The 20,056-nt window shown below is 43.6% G+C and overlaps 1 protein-coding gene across 2 annotated transcripts; it reads left to right on the plus strand.

Moving 5' to 3' along the window:
* The first annotated feature begins 11,636 nt into the window (after window positions 1-11,636).
* Window positions 11,637-19,978, plus strand: TMEM14A (transmembrane protein 14A). 2 transcript variants are annotated; one of them, XM_010992367.3, is made up of 5 exons: window positions 11,637-11,769; window positions 13,789-13,873; window positions 15,341-15,442; window positions 17,022-17,109; window positions 19,046-19,978. In XM_010992367.3, the coding sequence occupies exons 2-5, from the start codon at window positions 13,804-13,806 to the stop codon at window positions 19,083-19,085; spliced, it is 300 nt and encodes a 99-aa protein (XP_010990669.1). In that variant the 5' UTR covers window positions 11,637-11,769; window positions 13,789-13,803; the 3' UTR covers window positions 19,086-19,978. The 2 variants fall into 2 exon arrangements, with proteins under 2 accessions (XP_010990669.1, XP_010990670.1); XM_010992368.3 differs by having other exon boundaries at window positions 11,652-11,699.
* The last annotated feature ends 78 nt before the right edge of the window (window positions 19,979-20,056 follow it).

The following is a 20,056-nucleotide window of genomic DNA, read 5'->3' on the forward strand; positions in this document are numbered from 1 at the left end:
CAATAAAACCTGGTATACATGGAGCAGGTATTTACCATAAAAACTAAATAGTAGCAGGTGGACTGGAGAAAAAGCCAGAATGTGAAGCACCACTGAATGGGTGGGGAGCCTGACACTTTTTTTTCTGCTGGTATCCCCTGGCCTGGACTCAAGGCAGCCCCAGACCTAGAGGTGAGCCTTGGTAAGGACGAGAATGAAGGGGAGCCCTTTAGTTTCAACAGGAGTGGGAAAGGGGTCTTCCGACATTCACAGAGAATGGGGAATTTTCCCTGTTTTTCTTTTTCCTTCTTTTTCCATAGGCAGGAACTCTCACCCCAGCCTCACATCCCCACCCACCGCCCCCAACAACAAGCAGCCTCCCTTCCAGGCTCTCTCAAGCCATTTTCAGACCAGCTTGGGAGCCCTCCCTGCTCGCTCCAGAATGTATGCAATAACCCTTTTCACACCCTCCTGTTGCATGGGTGGCATCATTGATTTTAATATCCAAGCCAAAATAAAATTGGAGGTGGTGGTCTACCTCATTTCCGCTGAGTGACCCCAACAACTCCAGACATGGACAGAGTTAATGGGAAATGCACAGCAGTTGAGGATCAAAAAGGGACACTTCAGGGAACCAGAAAGCACCAGGGAGGTCTCAGGAGATCTCAAAGAGGAGGCAGCTGGGGGCGCTACTCAAGTTGTTCAAGAATTTGGGCTTATTCCCAAGCTGTGTATGCACGGATCTGGCCATAAACGGGGTATCAGAGACATTGAGGAAAGAAGCACTGGAGCGATCACGGACCAGGGTCAGACTGGCCGCTAGGTGGCGTACGCATCAGCTAGATCTGAATAGAACTGAGGGGAGGGTATAGCTCAGTGGTAGAGCGCAAGCTTAGCATGAATAGGGTCCCGGGATCAATCCTCTGTAACGCCTCTAAAAATATATAAATAAATAAACCTGATTACCACCCCCACCCCAAAAAAAGATTGAACAGAACTGGCATCGAGGGGGAGAGCATAGCTCAGTGGTAGAGCGCATGCCTAGCATGCACAAGGTCCTGGCTTCAATCCTCAGGACCTTCATTAAATAAATATATACATAAGTAAACCAACTAACCTAACCTCCCCACACCCACACCCACCCCCCTCAAAAAAAAGGAGAGAGAGAGAACTGGCATTGAAAGAATCAACCACAAAAAACTGGTTGGAATTTGCAGCCTGAAACCAACTAGGTTGATTGCCTGCTAAAGCAAAAATGTCAGCATTTTATAGGATTTAAACAAGACTCAGGGCCTCATATCATTTCCAAATGTCCAGGGTACAATCCAAAATTATTCAGCATACCGAGGATCAAGAAAATCTCAGCTCTAATAAATATATACAATTGTTAAACTTCATAAACCACACACAAAAAGTCAGATTTGTTGTAGGTTAATTCAAAAATTTTAATGACGTCCCTTGCTTACAGGAAGCACACAATCTAGAGCGGAAAATAGAATGATAAATGGATAAGGACAGAACATTTAGTACCTGAGAAGTTAGAGGTGGGCAGGATAATGTGACACAAGAGGATCCCTGGGGGGAAGGCGGTAGCTCAAGAGGCAGAGTGCATGCTTATCATGCACGAGGTCCTGGGTTCAATCCCTGGCACCTCCTCTGTAAATAAATAAGTAAACTTAATTACCTCCCCCCGTCAAAAAATAAAAATAAAAAAAATTTTAAATAATAATAATAAAAAAAAAGGTTCCCTAACTCAGCCTGGAGAGCAGGGCATCAGGAGATTGAGATCAGCTTCCTGCAAGCACAGATGCTTGAGTCTGAAAGAATAAGTAGGCAAGAGGAGGTAGGTGACGAAGTAGAAGGTATTCGTACCTAAGTCAGGGGCTGCACGAGCAAAGATGTACGGTCAAGTGGGCGTGGGAAACTGCAGACAGTTCTGTTTTGTTGCAGTTCTAGCTGTCAAAGGGCAAGTAGCAGAAAAGGATCTTGGAATGCCTAGGACCAGACCACGGAAGCCTTCATCATGGACCACACTTAACCCTGTAAGTCACCCTGTCTAGAATCTGACCTTAGTTCTTTAAACAGTAGCACAATGGTCATAACGAAATCATGGCACTCCTTTGGGTCTTGGTTTCTTGTGGCAGAAACTACAGGTGTGTAATCAGTATCTGCCTGGTCCTCTGTTTCCCAGAGTCAACAAAAATAATCAAGAAACAATTGTCAGAACAGAAGAGTCTTATCTGAGCTAAACTGAGGACTAGCCTGGAAGCCTGCTTCCCAGATGACTCTGAGAAACTGCTCCAGAGAAGCAGGGTTTCCAGCACAGTTTTATATCTTGTCAGAACAAAGAACAATAAACAAGTCAGGGATACATTTCTTCAGGATTAAAAACAAACACAAAAACAGATGTGCAGTATGGCGTTGGCACCTGGGAAGGGAGTCTCAGCATCACAGGAGGACCAGCATTCGTGTCTCAGGAAGAGGGACATTTAATCTTTATTTTTAACATGGACATTCTTTACTTCTGGTCAATGTGCCCTTTCTTGAATAATGAAAGCAGATGTACAATATATGTTTGATAAGCCACAAGTGAGGGTCGTTTAGTTAGCATAAAATTCAAGTTAACTCATGCATAAGCCAGGATGACTTCCCTATATCTCAAGATGTGAAAATTTATTTCTTCACCAGCCTCCCTTGCAGTTGGTTGGCTGTGTGGTCAATTCTGTCCCATAGATGTGAGGAGAAGTGAGGCAGGAAACACTTAGGGCTGGGATGTCTAAGGTATCCAGGCGCCTTGCCTGAACTCTCTTCCCCGTTCCCATGGATCTGAGAAGCCACATGTTGAAGGGCCATGCAGCAAGATGGAAGGAACCTGGACCACTGAATCATCACTTGGAGGAGGATGCCTGGTTCGGATTATCCATGAAGGAGTTTGCACAAGGGAGCAATACACTTCTGTGTTAAGCCACTGAGATTTCAGTTTGTTCCCTAATGCATCATAGTCCATCCTGTCTGACTAATAGTTTCTCCATCTCACCAAGAGCAAGACAGCCTCCCCCCAAAGTCTTCTCCATAAATCTAACTGAATCTAGAGAAGGCCCTCCTCCAGTTAGCTGGCTCCTTTCTGGTTCTTTGCCTAAATTTCCTGGGATCAGTCCTGCCTGTGTTCTTCCTTCCCAGATGAGTCTGTATCATGCCTTGGAGAAGCGTCATGATGTCAGAGACAGTCAGGATTGGATAGGCTCTCAACGCTCACCTTGTGCATCTTACATTCTAGTGCCTGACTAACTCCTCCAACACCTCTGCTACATGGTGGTCTGGGGTCTGGTGGAAAATCTCCAGTAACTGGAAACTCACTGCTCTGACTACACAAAAGTTCTTCCTTTTCTAACATTCTAAATAAGGGAACACATGGCCCATAATTCACAAACCCCATGGACTGTGCTTAAATCTATTTTATTTTTCAAATGAACGAGTAGCAATCCCATTCAAATGAATGAGAGTTGTAATTCCATTTGGGGCATCTGAGCCCTTTCCTGACTTCTTTCCATCATGACAACAGTTCTTTTTTTCTTCATACAATGAACCATTTATTTGATGAGGTTGTATGGCCTGTGTGTGATGGTCCAGAGATCATCTTTACATCCATCAACTCTATATGCCCATGAGTAAAGAGCTCTTTCTTTGAAAGAAGCTTGTCTATAAGTCAAGGACAAGATCTAGTAAGGAATAGTAGTCTCCTAGTTCACATCTTTGGGAGTTCATGGAGTTTCTCGGAAACTATAAACATCTTTTAAAAGTCAACACATTTAAATGAGAAAACAGAAGGGAACATCTTCATTTGGATGGAAAGTTTTAACATGAAAACTTTTTGTTGTGAGGGATTCTGTCTTCTTTGATGCAGTGTCTGTTTAGTGCCTAATGCTGAATAGTCCTTGAATAATGTCACGCACTATCCTTAAAAAATAATTAATTGGACTGCATCAACATTTAAAACATTAGCTCTGTGGAAAGACTACTGGAAACATAAAGAAACAAGATACAGAGTGGGAGAAAACACCTGCAAACCACCAAGAAGTATCTGGAATATGTATCTGGTCAAAATAAATAACCCAACTAGAAAATGGGCAAAAGACATGCATAAGCACTTCACCAAACAGCAGCAAACAAGAACATGAAAAAGTGTTCAACATCATTAGCCATGAGGGAAATGCCAGTTGGAACCACAATGTGATACCACTACACTAAAATACAAAAGAGTGACAACAGCAAATGCTAGCAAGGATGTAGAGGAACCGGACCACTCATACTTTGCTGTTAGGAATGTAAAATGGTACAGCCACTCTGGAAAATAGTTCTGCATTTTCCTTAAAAACTAAACATGCACTCACGTATACCCACCAATTCCATCCCCACACATTTACCTCAGAGAAATGAGAATGTTGGTTCACACAAGAATACATGCATTCTTGTTTACAGCAGTTTATTCCTGATAGTCAAGACCTGAAAACAAGATGGTTAAGCAAACTGTGGTCCATCCATACCATGCAGTAGTGACTCAGCAATAAAAAGGAACTAAATACTGACACCTTCAACAAGCCTGGATGACTCTCCAGAGAATTGTGCTGCCTGAAAAAACAGAAAAGTTACTTCTACTCCCCAAATGTTACATGTCATAGGATTACATTTACATTGTATTCTTTTTTTTTTTTTAACATCGTATTCTTCAAATGACAAAATTACAGAAATGGAGAACAGATCAGTGGTTACCAAGAGGTTAAGAGGGGGTGGGGAGGCTGGGGTGGTTGTAAAAGGCAAGCAAGAAGGCAGGATCCTGGTGGTGATGGAGATGTTCTGGATCTTGAATGTATCCATGTCAATAATATTCTATTACATCTTTGGAAGATGTTACCATGGGGGTAAACTGAGTAAAGAGTGTAAGACTCTCTCTGTATTATTTATTACAACCACATACAATTTTCTCAGTATAAAAAGATGATCAAAACCACTCTCCAAGCCTGGGTTGCGGCCCATACTTGGTAAATTACAATATTGGGAGGCGGGGACCAGACATCGGTAGGTTTTAAAGATACCCAGGTGATTCAAATGGGAAGCACATTTGGGGACCACCGAAGAAAGCATCTCAGAAGCTTCCAAGGAGACAATTTAAGAAGAGGAATGGAAAAAAAACAAACAAACCCAAAAACCAGCTTTCCTAAAGTTCTGTCTGTAGAGACATCTTTGCAAAACAGAATGACACAGAAGCATCCTATTATATCTTGGCCACAGACCGTCAATTTGAGGGAGAAGCCCTGACTGTTCCTTATTCACCTGGCAGGCTCCTAGCCTTGAAGCTTCATGAATTGAAAACTCCAGCCTAAAAGCTAGCATTATAACCACTTTGCTAATTGGAATAATTGACAAAATTTTAAAAAATTTATTTCCTAAATAGTTCAATTTCTTCTTATTCATCTTCATCCCAATAATCTTTATTAAATCCAGTCTGAGAAGGTAAGTCATACAAATGCTGCTAGATCTTCCAGAGCCTGCCCAAGGTTTTACAGGTTTTACAGGTGTGCGTGGTTCCGTTTTACAGTTAACACTCCATCCACACCTGGTTTGAATTTCAGAAATCTTTACTATTCACTGCCCTTCTTTCCAAGAAATTTGTTGCAGATATCACTTAAACTTGCTCTAGCAATTATCTGTTTAGACTGAACTATAAGAAGACAGGAGAAAGGGCCTGAATCTTTCCTTTCATTAAACTGGGACCCAATGTTACCTTTACAGTGAGTCCCCCTGCACTGCTGAGAGGATTTTCAGAATCTTTCTCCACTGCATGTTTCTAAGTATTATCCTGCCCTGTTTTTCAGCCTAAGCCTTCCCTTGGGACTTTTCCTTTTAAATTAAAAACACTGTTTAAAATGCGTTATCAGAGCAACATTAACATAATGGGAAAAGGCAGCCTTATCGGACAAGATAATCTGCTTCTCCTCAAAGATGCCATTTTTATTGCTTTAAGGGTTGTTTGCTCAGAGAGAGAGAGCTGGAGACACATGGATTAACTCTGTAATTCAAGTCCTCTTTCTCACATCTGTTTGATTTTTACACTCCAAGAGATATCTTTGGGGTGTTGAGGTCAGACAAGCATGCTAGTGAATGAATGTAAATGCATCTTACCTTTTTTCTACTGCTAAGCAAAAACAGAAGAATCAGGGGTCATCTCATCCAAAACAGGGGTGCTTCTGGATTGAAGCGTACACAGACACAGAGCGTTAAACTCAGTTAAGGACAACCAAGGGAAAGCAAGCTGCGCCCAAAGAAAACGTCTCACCCCAGAATGCAAAGTTTCCATGCGGGAACATCTGGAGGCTGCAGGGTCCAGACCATTTAAACAGAAGACAGGGAGGCAGGAAATCATACTCAGCCCAGCTCTTTGTGAACATAGCTTGTTGCTGAACCAATTTATTCTGCTTCTAGTTCACCATTCTCTAGCCCCAATCAAGCCTGCCCTTTGGGTCTCAAAAGGCATGGAGCTCTTTCCCCATCTTTGTTCAGGCCATTCGTGCTGCCTGAGATGTGGTTTTTCCTGATTCCTTGCCCACTGGCTCTGTCTCAGGCTTCAGGTTTGTTATCATATCCCTTCCCATCCCCCTGGCTCCAGAGTCAGTCTCTAACTCTCAGAGCCTGATCCTAACTCAGGGCTTGGCATCTGTTGGCCTGCAAACCTTGGATTTGTCCAGCCTCCAGACCAAAGAAAGAGCCTGGAGACAGCGATGGAGACATCAGTGATTTACTGAAGAGGGAGATCCTACAAAGGGTCCTGGAGTGACACCCCACCATGTGCAGCAGACAGGGTATGGCAGCCATCTTTGCAATGGAGGGTCGGGGGGAGAAGGAGGCTACCATTTATTGGGGGGATTGATGTCAGGTGGGCTCAGTTACCAGGGACTAAAGAAGCCCTATCATTTAGAGGACTGTATAGTTATGTGCGTGAAGCAGGGCCTGGTCGAGCAGAGGATGTACACAGAGCAAGACAACAGCCATCCTGAATGACCTGACCACACGGTATCTAACAGACAACTAGTTTGGAAATTAATAAATGCTTTCTCTGAAAAATTAATAAATGTTTCCTCCAGCTAAAAGAGTAGATATCATATTCCTTAAGAAAATTTTAGTGACTAATAAAAGTTGACTACATTTTTAAATTAAACACGCACACCCACATAATAATCAAAGAATGGAATGAGTAGCTCAAGCCATTCAGGGTCTGAGGCTACCTTCCAGTGGTGACATGCAGGTTCCACATGTAAGCAGATGTCACACTGAGTGACTTGTGACCCAGACCTGACCACTCTGTTCCACGCTGTTCCTTCCTCAGAACACCTCTATGCACCTCTTCTCTGTCCCATTCACCCATTATATAGGCACCTCCACTGCCTTATGAATCTTACGAACCTCTTTTAAAAAAAATTTTTTTTAATTTATTTCTTGGGGGGTAATTATGCTTATTCACTTATATTTTTAGTGAGGCACTGGGGATTGAACCCAGGACCTCATGCATGCTAAGCACACGCTCTATCACTGAGCTATACCCTCCCCCTATCAACCTCTTAAAGTAGATTTCCAACTCTTAGAGAGCAAGGACCACTGTTTTAATAATAATAGCAAACACTATTGAGTATCTCCTGTGTGCCAGTGATAATGTTCTGTGCTTTCCCGTATTAGTAAAATATGCACTGGAACCCGGGCAGAATGACGGCGTGCACACTCTCTTCTTTAACCTGGATCTAACCCGTCCCAGCTGTTTGTATGACCTCTGGCAAGGTGCCTCAGTTTCCTTCTCTGTAAAATGGGGATGCCATAGTATCGACCTCAGAGGGTTACTGGGAAGATTAAACGCTTAGAAGGCGGCTGGCCCACAATACTCATCAAATATTAGTTATCATTATCGTTTATAAGAAAGTCCCGAATCCCAGGAAACCCCTCAGTCCAGGTTTGAGCACGGAAAGTCCCGTGTCCTCCGCAAAAGTTCAAAATGAGAGCCCAGTTGGCAGGCTAAGGTTAGAGCCCACCTCCAAATTCCCCCTTGTGTCCTGTAACCGACCTCCCCCTCCCCAATACTGCAGGAAACTGGGCTCCTTAGTCAACAGGTTGTAGTGCTGAAATCATTCCCTTTTGCGGACGTTCTTTACGGAGACCATTGCCCTGTTTTCTAAGAGCAAACTAGCTGGTGTCTGAAAACGACTCTGACAAGGTTTGAACGCCCTGCCTACCCGACGAAACCGGGGCATCCAGTGCCCCCTGCCGCCTCCTCACAGCAAAGGCCGTCAGATCCGGAAAGCTTGCTGCAGTGACCCTGAACCGCCGCTTACTTAGGTCAAAAGAGAAATGGGTATAAATATCTCAAAATTGGAGTTAGTTTCTCGTTTTAGCTTTTCTTGAATTCACCCCCTTGCAATTCAGTTGTTTGCTTTGCCAACAACAACAAAAAAAGGCCTCTTACTCATACTTTTCTCATTTACCTTTGCTTTCCTTGATTTGGGGATTTGTACTGGTTTTATCTGACTCTTGGCTCTTTGTCGGTTCGGTGAAGCCTGAGACTGGCGCGCGGGGCACCGGCGGGAGGAAACCTCGGCAGGGGAAGGAAACCTCCGCGGGGTAGGGGCCTGGAGACCCTTTGAGGAGGCCCGGCTCCGTCGCCTTCGAAGACGCTCGATTCCTGAATTAAGAAAGCGCGCCGTCTGGACCAATGGGACGCTGGCGCACGGCTGAGTGTCAGGCGAGTTCAGCCAATGAGAATGAGGCTTGGGAGTGGTGGGTCCGCCTCCTCCCGAGTTGGGCCCTTTAAAAGGTCAGCCCGCCTCACCCGTGGAGGAGAGTCGGGGCGGGACAGAGACCGGTAATTCCTAGCGGGCTGCGCAGCACCCTTGGCGGGGAGGCAACAGCCAGGTGTGACCCGCGCGTCAGAAGCAGGTGACAGCGAGCAACCGACAACCGGTATGGGGCTGCCCCTGGAGGCGAGACTGAGCAGACGAACCGGGCCAGAGCGAGTGGGGCGCCAGTGGGGAGTAGGGAGCTGGAGGGAGTCGCTGGGTGGCCTTGGCCGCCGTCGCCAAGTCGCCTAGCGGAGAAGGTAGGTGGCGGAGAGCAAGGTGTGTCTAATTTAGGAATAGACCATATACATGTATTGAGATGCTTGTTCCAAATTTCTTTTATTGATGAGCAGAGAGAGGCCTAAATGATGAGTAACCATGTGGGTCTGGAAGAAGAATCAAGGACCTGAAGCAGGCTTTGTTGTTTGTTTAAAAATCAAGAAGTCCCTTGTGACTGGCATTTATGAATCAGTCTCCCAAAGCCAGGGTGCCCCTGGGAAACAAACTGAGTTTCTGAACATTTGAAAATGAGAATCAGGCTCAGGACCACAGAGCGCTCACTGAGGTCTAAACGTTCTGGGAGGTCCTGCCTGAGCAGCCCTGCCGCCAGTCAGGCACTCAACCTTGCTCTGTCTTTCTCCAAGTCCACCAAATACAACTTAGGAAAATCTGCATTACTAGAGATGGGGAGTTCTGAAAAACCAAAGGGGCCTGAGGATGGAAATCGGGATTTCTGAGAACTCGGATAGGAGAAAGAAGGTTCTGTATTCACTAACCTCTAACTGAAATTTAGCATTTCTTCCCATTAGGAAAACAGGTAGCGAACCACAGCAGTACTAGTACCTGTGACTCTGTCATCCCCAGGAACCACAGATATTCACATGCTACAGACACCTCAAAGTGTTGTTTATGTGCACCACATTACTTGGAAATTATGGAAATTAGTAAACTCACTCTAAGATCTCGTAATTTAATAAAGAAGCACATCTTGCATCACAGATTTAACTGTTTAATACTTCAATAACTTTATTTCAATAAAATTGCCCTCCTTGGCAGATAAGCTTATGTATTCTATCTTATATATTTCTCCAGCCTGCAAAAGGGTTGACAGCAGATTGGAAATTAAGAATCTGCTGTGGATAACGAACAGATAGCTTTACAAAGAGGTAGAGGTGAATAGCTTTGCTGCACCCTTGCCTTGTGCTCTGACTTGACCATTCGCTGCAGCAAGTGGCAGCTGGTGGTGTGGAAGTTGAGCGAGGTCAGTGGCCCCTTTGCCTAAGAACCTTCCTGTTCCCACATGTTGTTCACGTTGTTCTTTTAGGTTTAGGTGAAAAATGCCTTGAGTAGGAATATCATGGGATTACCTCCAGCTTCTGATACCTTCTCATATGGAGTAGAAGGGCTCTCAGAGAACATCTAGTGTGAGCAGCATCTTATAAATCCAGGCAGTAGGGTCGAGGAGGAGTTATTTACTTGGGGGGGGGGGGTGGCGGGGCCAGCACACCATACTGAAGATACAGGCATTCCAGAAGGGGGTTTTGGTTTTATTCTGAATAGGAAAAGTGTCCTAGGAATATGGAAAGAGTGAGAGAGTAACAAAGTGAGAGAGGGCTTGCACTGGGGTAAGGATGGCCATAGAAAGGGATGAGAAGGTGAGGTGGAAGAGCTTGGGGCCAAAGTCCTGGGGACCACTTCCTCCATCTACATCCCAGCACCTGTCATCAACTCTCCTGGGAATCTTCTGGAATCCTGTTAACTCCCTAGGCCCAATTTAGGTGTCTCCTAAGTTATATATTGTCACATTGCTTCCCTGAAGCACTTTTAAGCACAAGGAATCGATTCAGCAAACATTTCACAATATATAATGTATATTCTTAGATTTTTAAAAAATTCGATTTCTTCCAGCCCGAAGGCACCCCTGGAGCTGCTTGATGATCCCTAGATGACAGCCTTCTTGGAATCTCTGAAGGGCTATAATTTAAGGAGGAGGATTGGCGTTATGGGCTGTGGCCTAGAAGGCAAAGCAGGAGTGAGATGAGAAGTTGTTGCCAGGAGGCACGATTCCAAATGCATGTAAGGTTCATTCCTGGGGACAGATTATCCTAGAGCTAGACAGGATTTGGAGTGCCTTCCAATTCTGGCACTCCAAACCATTCCCTTCAGGTACTTAAGCCCAGCAAATCCTGGGCTTGCAGTATAAAACCAGGATCCTGGTCTCCCCACCACATCTAGATGACCGTGTAGATAGTGCGATGTAATGAAGGGTGCTCGAGCTTTGAAACCAAACTCTGGTTCTAAATGTTGCACCCCACTTAGGAGCTGAGCCTGTAGAAAACGGAATCCCTTCATCTCTGTGAACCTTAGCTCCCTCCGATGAAAACGGAGACAATCTTCTGGAGAGTATGTAAAAGGCCTGGGTTGCTGGAGGAGTCCCACAAATGTCCCTTGAATGATGAAGAAACTTATTCACGGTTAAAAATCTTTTGCCTTCTGGAATCCCTGGTACAACCAGCCACTCCTTGCGAATGCCTGTCAGTTCCGCTCCGCCCGGCAGGAGGCGGCAGACCCCAGCCACGGCCAGGAGGCCAGCCGCGGAAGCCAGCGGCCAGATGCGGCCTCCGCCTTGGATGCTACTGCGCCGGCGCTGTCGGTGTTACGGGTGGTACTAGGCTCCCCAGCTGCGCAGGGCGGGCGTGCGCTGGGTAGGGCCGAGCGGCGGAGGAAGGAGTGCAGCGCATGCGCGCGGCGGGGGCCTCGGGGAACCAGCGGCCCCGCCCAGTGCTGTAGTCTAGCGCGCAGAGTCGGAAGGTGCTGGCTGCGGGGCCGGTTTCCCAACTCCAGGTACGCAGGTTTCCCGCAGCTGGCTCTCGGCTTTTCTCTTTTCAGCCGCGGAGAGAGTTCAGGGCTGCAGGTGAGTTGTACACCTCGTCATCGAGACCTTCCTGCCCGTAATTGTCATGCAAATGTGCAGAAATAAGCAGATAGTGATGCAGAGGTACTTGGGAGGGTTTTGCAGGTGAGGGCTACTCTCCTGGGGATCGCTTCTCTCTTCCTCCTGGGAGTTCGCCGAATTTCTTCCATCCAAGGTCCTGAATCTCCCATCTTCTTTCCTGGAGCTAGGGAGAGGTGGGGGAAAGGGATGGGGCTTTTGTACCATCGCAGAAATGCTTGACAAGGTTTTAAACCTTCGCAGCACCACGCACTTCACTCGAAAATGTGTCTTTCGAGCCCTATTGAGTTAAAAAGGTAGGTAATTATTGATGCTCAATATGTGAAAATGCTTTTTATTTAATAGTTTACGAAAAATCTCATTTTGGAGAGCTAGGGGCAAGGAGGGCTCTGTCATCTATTTTTGTATGTTATGCAGTAAATCAGTTTGTTTCATTGCACCCAAGATGCTTTCTGGTCTTTCCAAGGGCTGGGCATCGTGTATGCGATGGGAGCACGTGACGCGTGACGCACAGCGTCCCCACCCTATCCCTCCCGTGTTAACTCGCTCTCTGGCTTTTCTGTGTGGTTCTGAACAGGTCGTGCCAGGGCTGATTGCTTTTTTCTGAATTTTCGCTGTGAGCACAGAAACTTATTATAACGATTGAGAACAGATTTATTTTGCCTTTGTAGAACACTCAGCTCACTAAGGAGATGAAGGGACTGGCTTTTTCCTGGTTAATGAGCTATATCCAGGGTAGGTCAGTTACAATGTCTTCAGACAAAAGTTATCCCTTTGGTTCACTTGGTCATTCACTCATTCATTCAGCAAGTAGTTACTAAGCCCCTGCCTTGTGCCGGGCAGTGAGCTTGGTGCTGTGAGGAAGATGAAGATGAATTGAACCTGAGCTTAGCCCTCAAGGAGCTTGACTGGCCCAGAGGAAAGATAAGCTCAATGTAAGTAATTCCACCAGGTAGAAGAGATGGGGCCCCAAGAGAGGGTCAGAGGAAGAACTGGGCGGTTCAGAGGAGGAACAACCAGCCTTTCACACCAGGTGATTGGCTTAAGGAGAAAATTACTACCTGATGATGAGTGATTGTTCTCGCGTGCATCACATCTGCATATAAGGCTGTTTTTCTGACTGTTGGGCATTTTAGACTGAAGACTGAGTATGTTTCAGACAGGCCCAGAGTGCATGCTTAGCACCCAAGAGGTCCTGGGTTCAATCCTCAGTACCACCTCCAAGCGGAAATCAGTGAAGAAACCTAATTACCTCCCCCTCATAAAACAGACAGGCCCCATCATTCCTGGCCACCCCCACCTCCCTCCACCACCCACTGGCTGCTGTCCTAGTGCCCCTGTCTCAGGGAATAGCATCAAGCCTCTCCTCTCGCCGCCCCTCCTAGTGGTCGGAGCCAAAGACTCAGCCCTCCCCCTCCCTCCCCACATCCATACTTACTGATTCTACCTCCTGACCTCTCTCACATCTGTCTTCCTCTCTCCACTCTCCTGGCCATTTTGCCCGGCCATGCCCCCATCATCTCTTGCTCGGTTTACTTCATCAGGCTCGCAGCTTCTCTCCTGGCCACTTCAACCCACCTCCCACTCCTGCAGCCAGAAGGCGCTTGCTGGATTAAATCTGACTGTGAGGCCCCTTCATTCACCTCTCACTGCCTTCGGGATGGAAACCAAACGCCCTTCCCAGGCTTGCATGGGTGGTCTGGTCCTTCTTCCCCAGCCCCCTTTCTTCACACCCCTTGCCCTTCTCTGCATTTGGAAACCATGCCATGCTCTCTCGTGCCACCAGGCCTTTGCACATGTCTCCATTCTGCCTAGAACACACCCTTCCTTGCCACCTTCCTCACTTGGTTGAGTCCTGCCCTCCCCCAGGAGGAGAAATTAGTTTCTATAATTCTGTGGCATGCACATCATTGTAATACAGATTTGCTCCCCCAAGCTCTTTGTATTTTGTAAAACATTTCCCCCCACCCCTTGCTTTAGAATCGAACCTTGACAATGGACCTGGTTGGTTTTGGTTATGCAGCCCTGGTGACGTTCGGAAGCATTTTGGGATATAAGCGGAGAGGTAAGCCCAAGACAGATTTTTCATCAAAGAAACCTGGGGAGCTTGGTGGTGGTGTCAGGATCATCTGAGGGCTTATAAGTAGGGCAGGAAGCTAACCAAGTCCTGGGGGTGGCTGAGGACCAGCACATGGTGGAAGTCGAAGGAGGGGGTTTTGTGGGGCTGGGTAGACAGAACATTCCAGCCTCGGGGTCTCTCACCCTTTATCTGTCAGGATCAGTTGCATAATTAATTGACTTAATCTCCTCAGGGCTACTCCCTTATTATCAAATGAGGATTCTTGTTTGTTTGTTTACATCCTCATAGTGTCAAAAAACTGACTTGTGTTGATGTTGTCTGTTGCACAGGAAAATTCATTAAATACTTAGATATCATATCTGAAGTAGTCCCTTCATCTCTGTCCAAAGATGGGGGAAAAAATAGTTGGTAAATTAAAGGATTTTCATGGAGAAAAAGGAAAGTGTTATATTTTGCTTTGTTTTAAGGTAGAGGCATTTATAGTCATGGTGTCTCCTGTTTCTTATATTTTTCTTATTTCTTACATTTTTAAGAAATTCATAAATTAATTTCAAAGAGTATTTGATATCTATGACATGGGGGGGACTTGAGTTTCAGGTCTATAGGTTATCAGATTATGTCCTTCTTTAGCAATTTCTTGAGGGATAGGAAGAAGGGAATATGTGTGTGTGTCTGCCTGCAATGGTTTTTAACCCTGTTAGAATCTGAATTTCCTGTAGATATTTAAGAAAGAGATGCCTTGACCCTGGGGATTCCATTGCGGTAGATTCTAACTAGAGTGAGTGCCCTGAAGCAAGGATGGCGCGTGTTGGTCACAGTGTCGCGTTGCCCAGGGCCGGGACAGTAGGAGGGCACCGGCTGGGGAGGGGATGGATGCGCGGCCGGCCGGCTGCGCCAGTGCCCGGGTTCTCCCTGTTACTCAGTGTAGTCACGGTTCATCCCTGAGCCCTGACGTGCTGGGGCCGGAAGGTTTGTGAATCATTCAGGACAGAACCATTGCTTGCTTTGCACAGGTCTTCTACCTCCGTGAGCTAAAAATACCATTTTGTCTTATTTTTATCATCGCAACCTGAGAGTAAAAATATGGAGGAAAGGAGAATAGGAGGGAAAAAAGAGAGACGTTCAGAAGTCAGTTAATTGTTCAAAATCACGCGGTCCCGTCGGAAGCACTACTGCAGGGCGGCTTTCTGTGCCCCGTCGTCGGACCTAAGCCTCACATCGCTGTGTACTCGGGGTTCCTCTGCCTCCAGTTTGGGGTTCAGCATGAAACAGTCATTTCTCGGAAACGATCCGTGAATAGCCAACACCTGACTTGGCCTGGTCCAGTTACAGTGCCCGAGGAGAAATGCATTTTTCTACTTGGTGCGTTTATCATCCTTGACGTGATGAAGGAATTGCCTTCATTCGAGGATTTTCTCTTTCTCTCTCTGAGTCTGTGCGTTTTTTTCCCAGGTGGTGTTCCATCTCTGATTGGTGGCCTTTTTGTTGGATTTCTGGCTGGCTATGGAGCTTACCGGGTCTCCAATGACAAGCGAGATGTAAAAGTGTCGCTGTGTGAGTAAGGCGTTTTCCCAGTTATGGAGAATCGAAGTTTAGGGGTAGCTTTTGATACCTTTCCTAGAGGTCCTAGAAAATACTGGTCAGGTGGCGGGCGGCCACTGCGTGGGTGGGGACTGAACACCATCCTTGTTCCTTTCTACACAGACACCATCAAAAATAACAATGTTGCTACCAGGCCTTCCAACTCAGAAGAATATTGCTATAAAATTTGTTACTGGAGAAATGAAATAAAATTAGAAGTAGTAAGGAATTATGCCAAGGTTTTCTGTTAACACTTCTAAATGCATATTAGCATAGTTTGTGTGACTGAAAATTCCTAAGAAGAGACAGCCTTGCGTTCTCTTATTTAATTCAAGAATGGCTTTTAGATCCAGCTTTGCTTTAATCTTTAATCCAGAAAAGCAAGGCTGATCCTTTTTTGGCTTCATCCCTTGCTGGGCTTAGTAGGAGAATGTTCACAGGAAAGATGGAAAAAACCTGTGTATGTTTAAAGCCCCAGGGTGCTTGGCTTTCTTCTTTCTGGGTTGAAAGAGATACAGTGGAGGCTGGGGAAACTAGAGCAAGGAAATGGTCTCTGTTTAATTTGATGATTGTTCCAAGTGCCTGGTGGAGGGAGTGGTGAGGTGGAAGAAAATAACAAAGGAAGACATTGTAACTGTTCAATATTTAAGGGAGAGAAAAAGATTAAGTGGAATTTTTTTCTTATTTTAAATAGGAGCTAGGGAATATTTTTAATAATGAAATTATGTCAGAAGATAAAAATATATCAGCAAGGTATAGATATATTGGGTTTCTTACTCAGATGCACTTAAATAATTAACATACGTTTATTGTCGATCATTTTTTTTTTAATATCAGCAAGTGGTTTTTCCTTGCAAGTTGTTCTTAAATTGTGACATCAGTGCTCTGATCTCTTATGTGAAACTGCCCATCTCTTGGTTCAGCTTGTAAAAGGCTGGGATGATGCCTTTGAATTTAATATTATTATTAGACTGTTGTTTTTTAGTCTCCAGGCATCAAATTTCCTGAAATGGAATGCTACAAAATACAAATGGCCAGCCTTTTCCTAGTATTGTTTTATTAATAAGGTCTTACTTTAAAGATTTATTTTAGAAACGAATTCTTTTCCTAACGTTCTATTAACTAGCCATTTAGGGGATGGCTCCTGTGGGTCCAGGTGTACTGCTGAGTGTTCCTGAGGCAACTTGGATAAGACACTGTCCTGACCCTCCAGGAGTGTCCTAAAAATAGAAATTTAAGTCAGAAAAAGACTTTTTTTTTGAAGATGTTTCAGGAATGAATTTCAACATGCTGGTTTACTCAGAAACCTTTTTGATAAGCTAGTTTATGAAGTGTTTTAATAGGGCACTTTATTTTTTCAAGAAAACACCAACTCAATACCTATATGTAATAAAGAGTAGTTATATTAGAAAGCCGAAATGATCTTTTCCCTTTTATTGCCTTTTTTTTTTTTTTTTTTTTGCCTTCCTCCCCCCCCCCCTTTTTTTTTTTTCACAAGCAAGCATTGATAACATGTTTGAAACTCTGGCTCACGCACTGGTTTGGTTTTTAGTTACAGCTTTCTTCCTGGCCACCATAATGGGAGTGAGGTTTAAGAGGTCCAAGAAAATAATGCCAGCTGGGCTGGTTGCAGGTTTAAGGTAAGAAAAACGATTTTGAGCTATATACTTTGCCATCCTTTTGAAGTATGAGTTTTTAGCAAACATCAGTTTTAATTTGAAAGGTCAAAGTAATTTTTATTACAATCAGCACGACTATAAAAAACCTTAAAATTGATTCATGCATTCTGTCAGTTGTTGGTGTTTATGTGCACATGCACGGTTTTATCAAATACCCTTAGGGTAACTCTAGTATCTGATCACATGTACACACTTACCGTTTTCCGAATAAAGAACTAAATTCAGCCTCAGTTTTTCCTCAAGATTTATCCATCTGAGACAGTAAATTATTCATTTAAATCTGACATTCAGTATTACTTAGAGAGCTGGACAGAGTGACAATCTGTTGCAGTGATTTTGAGTTTCTAAGGGAGAAAACTTAATATTTTTTAAAAATGTAAATAGGGAGCTTCAGGTTTCTCTCAGTTTGATCCCAGTAATTCTATCCCAGAGATGAGGCACACTAGCAAGTAAAAAGTTATGCTTAACATTTTTAGTTCTTCCTGGAAGCTGCCTTTACATGTTGAAACGTATATATAAGTTCATGTCCTTTGATGTACGTTTTCACTTTGTGGAATTTATTCCAAAAGAATGAGATGCATACAAAGACTGATATTTATTGCCACTTTATTTCTAGTGGAAAACTTGATGACCTGAAAAAATTAGAAAACAGCTTAAAAATTCACCAGTCAGGAAGTGTTTCAATCAGTGTTTTGTTCACTTAATGGAATATTGAGCGAGTTATTACATGTCATGTTTTTAAAAACTATTTAGTGGCATTGGAAAATATTAGTGACATGATAGGAAAGGAAAACAGAATAAGAAACCATAGTGTGATCTCAAGTTTTAAAAAGCTGGTGTATAAAAAAACAACCTAAGAAAGAAATACTTCAAATTGTTACATTTTCTAGACAGTAACGCAATGGGGAATTTTCTCCTTTCTAATTTTCCCTGAATTTTCTAGTGTGGCTGTGTGGAATGTTTATGATTTGGAAGGCAAGTGTGATTATAAAGGACTGCTTTCATATATGCACGTATATCATGACTGAAACATTACACCGTACACCAGAAACTGACACAACATTGTAAACTGATTATACTTCAATAAAAAGAAAAAAACCATGACACAACATTGTAAAATGACTATAACTCAATAAAAAATGTTTATATGGAAAAAAAAAACATATATCCATGGAAAAAACAAACAAAAAAAAACCCAACAACAAAAAAGAAAAAACCAGAAGGCACTTTCTTGGCCCAATAAAGGACATTTCAGAAAACCCACAGAAATCGCATATCTAACAATGAAACTTTAACAGGGTCCTCTGTAGGGAGAGGTTCAGTATACACATGCCTGTTTTCGTCATTTCTGTTCTGCATTGTTCTGGAGATCCTTACATAGTAAATCAAGAAAAATAATAATAAAAGGTAAAGGGTTGGGGGAAAAAATAAACATTGCTTTCTAATTATAGCTCTGTTCTAAAAATGGTACTTATTGGTAGAAAGACTCAGAAGTAGGGTTTACAGGTCAAGAAGACGTGCAGGTTGTAATAACGACATCCCCAAATCGCGTGTTGATTCGTTTTTTTTTTCAAGTTGCTTGCCTTTACTAGCTTTTGAAAGTTTTGTGTTTCTTTCCAAACCTTTCTCTTATCAAAGTCCAACCTAGATTTTCAGAACAGTGAATTCTGATTTTTCTCCTTCATTCACTGAACGTTTTTAAGTGTCTCCTTCCGTCAGGTCTGGGAAGTTGGGGTACAAGGATGGGGAGAGCACCCCTGCTCCAGGGAGAGAGGCAGGGCAGAAGGCTGGGGTTGAGGAGCACTCAGGTTAGGTGGGCACACAGCCCATCTGTACCCTTCTGTCTTGGGCTGCCTGAGACTCACCCTCCCTCTCCCTGTCTTTCCCTTTCATCCAGCCTCATGATGATCCTGAGACTCGTCTTACTGCTGCTCTGAGGATCCAGAGGAATTGAAAACTTAAGATCATGTCATTCGCTGTAACGGGCAGAGCCTACTCCTTGTATTGAAAAGATACATTTCAATATGGAATGTTCAGTATGGTCTTATCTTGTTAGAAACTGCAAAAGAAACTGTCACCTGTGATATAGACATGAGTTTGAGGGATTTTTTTTTTTAAATAAATAGTTTAACTGTTTTCTAATTGTCAGGTACTGGGTTTGTTAAAGATATTTAATACATCACGATACACTATTTCATTTGCTGTGTCTAGTTTATATTATATATATGTGGTCTTTTTTGATTGTTACAAATAATCATGTCTGAAGTAAGTTTAAATTAAACTACAGCTTATCAGATGATGGAACGCCCTAAGTGGGCTTCACAAATGCTAATGTGTCTATTTGTCATTTGTGTTTTATTCAAAATTATATTTTTTCCATTTTAATTGTATTACTGCCAGTGGTTTTTTCCTTTAAAAGAAACTTAAAAAAAAAAAAAAAGGACAAATGAACTTATATATAAAACAGAAACAGACTCACCGACATAGAATACAGACTTGTGGTTGCCAGACGGGAGAGGAGTGGGAAGGGATAAACTGGGAGTTTAAGATTTGCAGATACTGACAGGTATATATAAAATAGATAAACAAGTTTATACTGTGTAGCACAGGGAAATATATTCAATATCTTGTAGTAGTTTACAGTGAAAAAGAATATGAAAATGAATATATGTGTATCCATGTATGACATTGTGCTGTATACCAGAAATTGACACATTGTAAACTGACTATACCTCAATTAAAAAAAATAAATAAACAAAAACTTCATCTTCAACAAACTGTGTACTAACAGAATGTCGTCAGTATTCAAATAAAAGCATTCTGTTTTAAACCTGTTTCTCTCATTTTAGCCTCTTCTCTATGGACTCAAATCATTTTTAACTTTTAAGTGCTCAATTATTAATGAAGG

This window comes from Camelus dromedarius, chromosome 19, assembly GCF_036321535.1.
Source record: "Camelus dromedarius isolate mCamDro1 chromosome 19, mCamDro1.pat, whole genome shotgun sequence".
Classification (NCBI taxonomy): Eukaryota; Metazoa; Chordata; class Mammalia; order Artiodactyla; family Camelidae; genus Camelus; species Camelus dromedarius.